At 39.8% G+C, this 10,433-nt stretch overlaps 1 protein-coding gene across 1 annotated transcript in view; it reads left to right on the top strand.

Annotated features, from left to right (window-relative positions):
• Nucleotides 1-119: 119 nt before the first annotated feature.
• Nucleotides 120-10,433, top strand: part of LOC122620011 (voltage-dependent calcium channel subunit alpha-2/delta-3) — a 38,551-nt gene continuing 28,237 nt past the window's right edge. The window contains exons 1-2 of the mRNA XM_043797277.1: nucleotides 120-629; nucleotides 3,490-4,065. Of these exons, the coding sequence (XP_043653212.1) occupies nucleotides 3,953-4,065 (113 nt within the window). The 5' untranslated portion in view covers nucleotides 120-629; nucleotides 3,490-3,952. The remainder of the gene's footprint in view (nucleotides 630-3,489; nucleotides 4,066-10,433) is intronic.

Raw genomic sequence — 10,433 nt, 5'->3', positions numbered from 1 at the left:
AGCAGCTATCTGGCCCCAAGAGCGCACTCAGTTCGTGGCGAGAATCTGGCGAGTGTGGATGCGTTCCGAGCAGAAACCGCGTCCAAACGAAAATTCCATTCTGCCCAATGCAATCCGCTAAACCGATAAAACATAAAGAGCAAAAAAGTACCAACCCGAAGTGCAATATTAATTTTCACACTACAAGGCTTAAAGGGCTTTGACTGGCCCTAAGTTTGGTTTAAAGTTTCGAAGCCAGTTCGAAAATCTCTGTACCCCGCAGGATATCTTCAAAATCCAAACTTTGGAAAAAAATCCAATACAGATATCTGTGTATATGTATAATGTATGTACGTGAGCGAGTGCCTGTGGTGGTGCAATAATTGTGAGCGCCAAAAAGCCGAAGAGACGAAGCCGCGCAGCGAAATAAATCTCTCGTCTCCTCTCTCCGTTCGCGCCTCTCGTTTTCGCGTCGAGTCGCGCCGCTTTCTCCAGTTCGAAAGTCGCGTAGTAAAAAGTGTCGGCAAATCTGCGCCCTGCTGCACCACCCACCCACTCAGCCACCTTGGCCACTTTGTTTTTGGTCAAGACTTTCGCACACTCGACTTCGAAATTCGAAATTGCGAATTTGGCGCGCACCGGAGCATCAAGTAAGTGAGAAAGTGGGCGAGAGAAAGAGAGTCCTTTGGAGAGAGCCAGGGTGCCCCCGTTGATTGCACAATAAAATGTGCAAAACAAAAAGCCAAATAACTAACGAAAGCGTTGCCGAAAATCACTAAATTCCCATAAATTCGCCAAAGTTTTCATAGCTATGAGCATAAATCAAAGTTCGAGCGCAGAAGGAATGCTGCTCCAGTGTGTGCGTATGTGTATGTGTGCTCGTGGAGGTCCTTGCGTTTTGCGCGCCCAAAGAAGTTTGCTACGCCGTTTTACTATTACTACTACGCACACTCCCTCACAAACACACCAACACACACTAGCACCACTAACACTCACACTTGCAGGGGCACATGGCACATAATAACGGTTTATCGTGTACTATAGCCACGCAGCTTACGCAGCTGCGTAAAACCTCAAGGCTTGACCAATACCCCGTAACCTCTGGTTGGCCTTCCAATTCCCCAACTCCCCATAAATCCCCATCCAAGGCTCCTGCCGCTGCTCCGTTGTAAGCTGTTTACCCACATATAACAAATATACGCTGTATGCTGGGGTGTGTGTGTGTGGCAAGTCATTTTGAGGATTTTATTTTATTTTTGGGCATCACGTTTTTATGTCCCTTTTTGTCTATCACTGTCAAAGATGTCTACCTATTAAAAATCATTGGCAAAAATTTCGATCTGAGCTAAGTTACCACATTGCTTTGCAAGTAAGTCCGCGGGCAAAATAATTAGATCGAAATGGTTTCCATACAAAATCTTCCTATTTAGTTATTCCGTTTTAATATCAGTAGTTATAGTCTACTCAACCAATGGCCAACTAATATGCAAATGGTCTTTCAAAATGTGACAATAAATATGTCAAATGGCCTGTTTGAGGGCGAGCATTGAACAGATTTATAACTTATCAACATTTTATCCAGCCAGACACACAGACTTATCCCTCTTTGGTTGTACAAAGTTTTGTACGCCGTCTATTGAAATTTTCGCAGGCACATTAATTCCATTACGAAAACTCCCAAGGCCATATTGCTTTTAAGCTGCCGCTCCGTGTGGCCCAAACAAAACCAGAAAGTCAGGCCAAACATAAAACGGCAAAGGCAAACAAAACAGAGAGGCACAATGTGTGTGGGGAGGAAGTCGGGATGGGAAAGGACGAATGCGCAGGATGGGGAAATGGAAAAAAGAATGGCAGGAGCTAGCGATATATGCGATATAATAAATCTTTTGTATAACACGCAAAACTTTATGAACGTGCGCCAACTATAAACTTTCACTTTCCAACAATGGGTTCGTCCGTTTGACGTTGCCTGATGCCAACGTTGCGTATACGCCATGTTGCACATGCTTTTATTTTTATTATCACTATTACTTTGTTTCATCTTTCCCACCCTAAGCCTCTTTGGAAAGCAACTACGATGGCTTGATCTTAAGTGTGCTATTTTTCAGATAGGCAATTATTTATGCAGTTGTATTGTTCATTTAATTAATCCCAATGTATTAGAGCTATACTCGAGTATATTTTTAATGTCAAGTCATTTTATCATTTTTGGACTGCAATTAAAGATATTTAAGGTCTAAATGGAGATTATAATTAACAATAAGATATCGTCTAAATAATGTTTTCGGCATTTATAAAGTTGCTATATGTTTATGTCTTTTATAAATAGTTGTAGGATCTAATGTGAAACATTTTTGGGTTCAGAATCCTTGACTGCAACAAAGTCGTTGACTTTCAGTTGGTTCTGCATGTGGTGCCGCTTCGATGTCGCATCCCCAGCGTGAATGGCGCTCCACTTCTGTCAAACTTTTTGATGTTGAGGCAGATGAGGAAACGGGGGAGGGAATCAGAAAAGCGTGCGAAATCCGGTTATATACACACATATTTAGATGTGCGGAGGGGGAGGACGCAGAGGCGGGTTTGTGGATGTCTGAGTGCGTATTGGCCGCAATAAATTGTCTTTCTTTCTTTCTTTCTTGCGGATGTGGTTGTTGTTGGCCTGCGGAACAGGCAAAGGCTTGCAGCGTGTTTAATGAAAATTATTACGCGATATCCTTGGGGACGCACACAAGGGTTCTGGGGCCGGATGTATGGCAATGTGCGCCCTGTTAGGGGGTGGCATGCCCATACAAAAAAGGACGATTCTCTGGCGAGTCCAGGAGTACGGGTGAATGAGTGGGGCCGCCTTCTCACACTGCGCATGTACGCCAGATTCGAGTTCGAGTTCGAGATCGAATACATCACGAAGTTGCGCCTTTCTGCATCTGTGTGCGAGAGTTATGCTAGTGCATATGTGTTCGTGTGGGGCGGTGGGTGGAAACGCATTTCTAGGTCAAATCCACATGGAGCCAGGGAATCAGCCTCGGCCCTTGTCCCCACCCACAAGCAAAATCGTAAAAACATACATATATTAGTGAAATATTTCTGGTCTGTTTGTGAACCAAAATAAAACTATTTGTAAACCAGTTCTCTTTGGCTTATTTTTGAAATTAATACATATAGCAAGGCCGCAGGTCAAATTTTCGCAAAACTAATTCTTTTTTGGATAGATTAATATACCGATAGATATCGTTGTACTTTACCTCTTCAAAATTTAAACATAAGCTGACATTTGTGCGTTTTAATTACATTCATTCTTGCGGATATAACTCGGGACTTAGATAATATATTTATGTATATTTTATTTCCACATTTACATATATTTTCATATATCATTTTCATATACTAAATCTACAATTTAGTCTTTACAACCGTTAATGAATTTAAAACTTTGTAAGAGTTTTCTTTAAGCTATTGCCTTGACTTGAAACCCATTTTACCATTAAATAATAAACACTTTTTCTTTTTCAGGTTAAAACACACACTTAACCACATATCCCAGCTCAATTAACACTAGTAAACGGAAAATAATACCGGGCAAAATAGGTGTAAAACAATGTTAAACTTACCCGGAAAAAACAATACAGACTTTTGGCAACAAAAAATTTGTGACTTTCAAGCGATTATAGCAAGTATATGAAAGCGCATCGAAACTGAAATTATTATTAATAATGCAGAGAAAATGTTCCAAAAACTGTGAATAGGTGAACAAAAAATCAATTAAACCGGAAAGTATATTTCATATGTGAACTGTTCTGTGGTGTTTAACCCATGTGCCGAGCACGAAACAACAAAAAGAATTTATACATTTGGAAATTAAAAGCAATCGATAGTGAGTCTAGCCGCAAACCAGGGATTTAATCGTGAACAATCCAAAATAAATTGATCCACATAAATACGCAAACGGACAGCAAAACAAGCGAAACAAGCAAAAATGGAGAGCAAACATTGGAGCTGCTTTGTGGCCATTGTGCTGGGGGTGCTTATATTCCAAATGCACATATTTGCTGCATCCGCCGATCAGGATGAGGATATACCGCACAACGAGTAAGTATTATTCATCATCCAGCATCTGACATCCGACTGGGAGTACCAACACTTTCAATTATGTATTTTGCCAAATATTTTGCCAAATATTTTGCCAATTTCCTCGGACAGGAAATTAATTGAAAATTTGTTTATTGTGCCTGAAACGTTTTTCCCCTTCTCATTGTTTTATATATATAATGTACCCCGATTTCACGCAAACAATCCAACAAACTGCTGAACACGTATGCAAATTTAAACTGTTTTTACTCTTGACTGGGTGGCATTTGTTGCATAAATAATGGAGATAAATAATTGGTGTGTTGACGAGTGAAGTGAGATGTTTATAGATTTGAGGCTTAGAAGCAACAAAAAATCAATTTGACCAGTTCAATTAAATAAATGATAAGTGTTAAGTTTAAATAATCGGGGTTTTGTAATTTTACCCACAGCAATCTCATTAAATTGATAAACCTTTAAAATATTTGGCATTTATTGCATATCGAAAATAAAAAAAAAAATTTTTTTAATGATCCATAAAGTTTCAGTTCAGTAATTAAATTGTATATAAATATGTTCATGCATCAGGATTTTATGTGCACTAAAGTCTCTCGTGTAAAACTTTTGCCATTCGTTTGCGTTTATAGACCGATTTATTCATTTTATTTATGATTATTACTTTGTTTACCACACACAGATTGGAATAAAATCCGCTCATCCTTCTAGCTTGATCCTTATAGTTATAGTTATCGTTTTCGTACGAGAAGCATATTGACGGAAAAGCCTTAGAAATAGCCAATTTCATTAAAAATGTGCATAAATGAAAAATAATGAATGACAAAATGCCATAAATGGCATAAATGAAGGAAGTGCTTTCCCATTAAGTATACGACAAGATGTTTATAAACTTTATACATTCTGGTAGAGAAAAAATGACGGTCTGACTTTCTGATGTGGCGACGCGATACTTTTTGCCTGATGGTTCGCAGTGTGCGTATCTAATGGATATATAATAGGATTTTGCAATTAGCTTCACACGGCGGCTGGTGGGTGGTGCGGTGGTGTGGTGGTTCGGTGGTGCAGAGAAAGACAGCACACGTAACCGCAACGCTCACTTGGCTAATTAACCCAAAAACCAACTGCCATTTGCAGGGAAGGACAACTGTCGACTGATGGGAATGTCGGGGGTCGATGGGTTGGCAGAGACCAGAAACCGGAACAGACACACTAAGTGTTTTTTTGGGGGCTCTGTTTTTGTATCTAATGTCACTTTTATTTATTGAAATTAATGTTGGCATGGGGTTTTTGTGTTGAAATTCAATTACTTATTAGTTGAAGCGTTTCTGCTTTTCGGTTAGCTTTGCTGTCCAAGGAAAAATGAACGAGGACAATTCTAATAAACTAACTATTGCAGTGGATACATTGTTTATACTTTTTAGTTCCTGCTTTCTTGTAGCTACTTTATTTAAATTTAAATAAATTAAAGTCCTCTTTCTGGAGCGCTGTTATCCTCCTGTTAACCTATTAGGCAAGTATTCTAAAAGCTAATCTCCGTTTACGGCCTATTAGTTTCAACTTTTGGTTACAATTCAGGCCCTTTCATAATCAAAATCTCTTAACTTCCTGACTTCTCTACAATTCTCGTTATTTTCGGACTGCTGACATGTTGTGGCACATGCGTAAAATAAATTTCATTAATTTGAAAAACAAACTTTTGCTTTCGCTGTTGGCCGGGTTTTATTCGACTCGACTCTCCCCCTTTCTTCCCTGGCGTCCACGTTGCCGTTTGCTTTATGTCACTGCAGAAATTCAATTAAATTTATTTCAACTTTGCTGGCAGGAGGCGAAAGCAAGCAGGCCGCTCGAGTTGCCTCTGCCTTGAGGGTCCAGCTTTGACGATTATGTCTTGGCATGCCCCGATGGTGACGATGATGAAGTTGGTCCTGTTTCTGGTCCGGATTCTGGTCCTATAGCAGGCAAATGGTACTGTGCCCAATGCCTTGCTTTGACCCAAATCCCGCTGCCCATTGAAGGCGAAGTCGAAAACGTTGTTCTTCCTCGGCTGGCTCGCTTTCCCTTTGGACTGGCCTTCACGAACTGAACGGGTTTTCCATAGGCCTTCCCACTTCGCCAGCCCATTCACTTGCCTCATTTTCAGTTGTAGTTGCAGCCATCTTCCATCGCCATTTTAATGCATGCCTCGTTTGCTTAAGCATCCCCTTCCTCCCTCGTATCCTTTTTCATTCGAAGGCAGTTGCATTGACAGCGTCTTATGGGTCACGTGCCGTGGCCAGAAAACTTTAAATGGTGCAAGAGAGGACATGCTGTCCTGTGTCAACACGATTGTTACATGATTCGTTTTGTGGCACGGCCTGCAGATGAGCGATCGATTCGAGGACTCACACAACTCGGCAGCAATTAATCGAATTGAAGGACTTTCGCTATGTGCCGGAGAAGACTTTTAATGGTCCTTTTGGAACTGTTCTTAAAAAATAAGGATATAGTATATTTGGCTAATTTATAATTTATATTATTACATTTATAAAATAAAACAAGAGAGAACGCTATAGTCGAGTTCCCCGGAATTTACAAGACTAATACAGAAATGAAAAAATATCAAAACATTATTCAAAAGTGTGGACGTGGCAGTTTTGGGCGGTTTGTGGGCGTTAGAGTGGGCGTGGCAACATGTCCCTGGAGTCTGTATGCTTAATCTCAACTTTCTAGCTTTTGTAGTTCCTAAGATCTCGACGTTCATACGGACGGACAGACGGACGGACAGACGGACGGACAGTCGGACGGACAGACGGACGGACAGACGGACGGACAGACGGACGGACAGACGGACGGACAGACGGACGGACAGACGGACATGGCCAAATCGACTCGGCTACTGATCCTGATCAAGAATATTTATACTTTATATGGACGGAAACGCTTCCTTCTGCCTGTTACATACTTTTCAACGAATCTAGTATACCCTTTTACTCTACGAGTAACGGGTATAAACACTTCTTAGCTTCAGAAGCCTAAAATAGAAGTTGCACGTTCATACAAAAATCATTGTTAAAAAAACGGTTAGTTTTTCTGTTGTTGAAATTAACTGTTCTTATTGTTTAATACAATTTTAACGAACATTATTACTGAAACGTTTAAAAAAATTAAGTTTTGCATTACAGCAAGAGAGACCGCTATAGTCAAGTTACTCGAATATCAGATGCCCGTTACTTAGCTAGTGGGACGGCGAATTAGAAGGATCAATAATCTTTTTGGGACATAGAAAGAAAATGCCAAAAAAAAATACAATTAAAAAAAAAACAAACAAATTCAACTGTGGGCGTGGCAGTCGTTTGTTGGCGACTTAACAGTTTTTTGTTTTTAGAATGGGAGTGGCAAACGAGTTTTTCTTAGTGAACTATTCCTACTCTTTGCAGAACGTTGCCACGCCCATTCTAAAAACAAAAAACTGTTAAGTATTCAAAATATTAACAAAATTTTATTTCTTTTTTCCCAATTCCTATTAATATTTCAACAGAATTTTTAAATTTATTCCCCGCACCCCCACTAGTTGAGTAACGGGTATTAGAAAGTCGACTACCACAGTGATGTAATTTTAAATTTTATTAAAAAACAAGAGAGAACGCTATAGTTGAGTTCCCCGACTATCTGATACCCGTTACTCAGATGGTGAAAGTGCGCAGGAGAGTCTTCAACACTAACAGTTTTTGCGGTTTGTGGGCGTGGCAAACAGTTTTTTGGCAAATCGATAGAATTTTACAAGACTAATACAAAAATGAAAAAATATCAACACATTATTCAAAAGTGTGGGTGTGGAAGCTTTGGGCGGTTTGTGGGCGTTAGAGTGGGCGTGGCAACATGAATCGAAAAACTTGCGCTGCTTCTGTCTCTGGAGTCTGCATGCTGAATCTCAACTTTCTAGCTTTTATAGTTCCTGAGATCTCGACGTTCATACGGACGGACAGACGGACATGGCCAGATCGACTCGGCTATTGATCCTGATCAAGAATATGGTCGGAAACGCTTCCTTCTGCCTGTTACATACTTTTCAACGCATCTAGTATACCCTTTTACTTTACGAGTAACGGGTATAAATATATTAATAACTTTTTTGTGAGTTACATCGAATTTGTATTTTCTTTTTGATAGTATTTTTTTGCGCAACTGGCACATTCGCTGACTTAAACCATTTTGCATAAGACACAATTCGCTGTTCTTTCTCATGGTAGTGACAGATCTAATTACCGTGGAGGCAGCTTAAGTGAATAAATAAAGGAAAATCAACAAAAATGAAGCAAACAGAGCACTAACTACTTATGACAAATGACAGTGAAAGTGCATTAAGCTAAAGTTGAACCAGAGACACAAACAGAAGCGACTACAGTGCCATGTCTGGCGCATTATTTCGGTTTTTAATTTCCACCTACCACCAGCCGTAATTACCAGATAGTTTTATTTAAAGGGATTTTGAATTAGCGCGAAACACGACAAATTAATTACGATCTATGCAGTCTCCCCACCGAATTGTTGGCAAGAAAATCGACCAGGAAAAACGAAAGCATCCTTATCTTCATAGATTTAACTAAGCTGGCCAAAAGACATGAGTGACTCTCCGTAATTTTGTTGATTCCCAGTTTTGTCATAGATAAAAATCGAACGAGCTATGACGTATTTAGTAAAAATTAAATTAATTGAATGGGAAAATTGGTTATTTTGCCTAGGAGTAATAGTACCCAATATGTAAAAAAATTTCACTGCTGTGTACTTTTCAGGTTTAAGTTAGTTCTACTGGAATCAAATTCTATTTTCCGCATGGTATTTGCTCGAACATCTTAGTATCTCTGCACCCGTTGAGGGTTGCATTGAAGTGCGCTCTTGTGATTGCGCATTCAAGTCTGTTGGCAGCGACAGAAGGGGACTCATTTCAATTTCAATGATGCAAAATGGCAAAAACCCATTGACCTACTCTAAGGGACTACTACTACCACCGCCAGTCTATTTCCACCTGCCTCGGCATAAACTCTCCACCCGAAAAGTGAGAAACTGCTTAGACAAACGTGAAACGACCGAGCTGAACACTGAAAAACAGTGAAAAAGGCAATGGAACTGGTTCAATGGCTTTCGGTATGCATATACATATGCTACTTGAGAATGACATACGTAGTTGGTTCGTGCTCAAAAAGCTGAGACAGAATTGAAAGTCACTACGAATACACCTGAGCACCCACCGCCTCATCGTCACGAACATATACTCGTATACATATACATAGTTTTAGCCATTGTCAAGTTTCTGGCCAAGCAACAAAAATACAAAAGAGGAAGGAATATCTATCTATGTGTAGAAATGTGACTTTTTGTTTTGCCGGCCACCACAAGCACCAGAAAGAGTCCAAAGAATCTGAAAAAAGAATATCTTCTACTTCAGGCCAAGAAGATGACGTTGATGGCCTTTCATTGCAGTTTGCTGCTTTGGACCCGATTTTCAATGTATTTCTTGTTACTTCGGATGTGTGTGTATGCTTTGTTCGCCATATTTTGTGCGTATGTGTGTGTATTTCTTGCATATTTTTTATAAAACCAAAGTATAATAGAGTTTGTGCTATATTTAAAACCGAATTTTTGTTTTGGATGGCTGCCGATATATTTTTCAAAGGTTTTGAAAAGTTCCCCTTGGGCTTCAAGAAAGTTGTGTCAATATTCTGTATGTTAACTTGATTTTATTTTGAGAAAATCTAGCTAATTGTTGGTTTTCTTGTTCGCCAAGCTTGTCTTCGAAATTTTCAATGACTTAGTTGGGATCGCAACTTTAACTTTTTATTTAACATTCATATTATTCTACTCTATTTGGATCTCAACAACTTACTTACTGTCATTAACATTTATATTACATTTGTTTTAACTCGTTTGTTTCAATCACCCATCTATAGTTAACACTTCCACGGTGCGGATATCGTTTAATTGTGACCACTTGACCCTACCATCATTTTGCCAGCTCTTTGTTGTTGCCAGCCATCAGCATTATCCAATTTCAATCACTTTGTTGGCCACTTTATTTCGCTCCATTGTCTACGCTTTATTGCTGCGGGCCACGAAGATGCGGGAAGAGATGCTGCTGCTTCTGGTTTCTGCCTCCTCTGGAGTTTCCGTTTATAATACAATTTTCATATAATTTAAATTCATTTTTGGCATCGCTCGAGCCATAAAACTTTGTCTGTAGCCCGCTTGACTGCAGTTGCACATCCTTCCCATCGCAATCTGCTGCCTCCTCACCCCCGCCCAACTTTGCACCACCCGCCTTCCTTGTTGGCCGTATACCATATAATCATGCGCTTATTTTGTATCTAGATGGCAGAGAGAGAGAGAGAGAGAGA

This window comes from Drosophila teissieri, chromosome 2L (genome assembly GCF_016746235.2).
Source record: "Drosophila teissieri strain GT53w chromosome 2L, Prin_Dtei_1.1, whole genome shotgun sequence".
In the NCBI taxonomy this organism is placed as follows: domain Eukaryota; kingdom Metazoa; phylum Arthropoda; class Insecta; order Diptera; family Drosophilidae; genus Drosophila; species Drosophila teissieri.
This window is presented reverse-complemented; position numbering and strand designations above follow the sequence as displayed.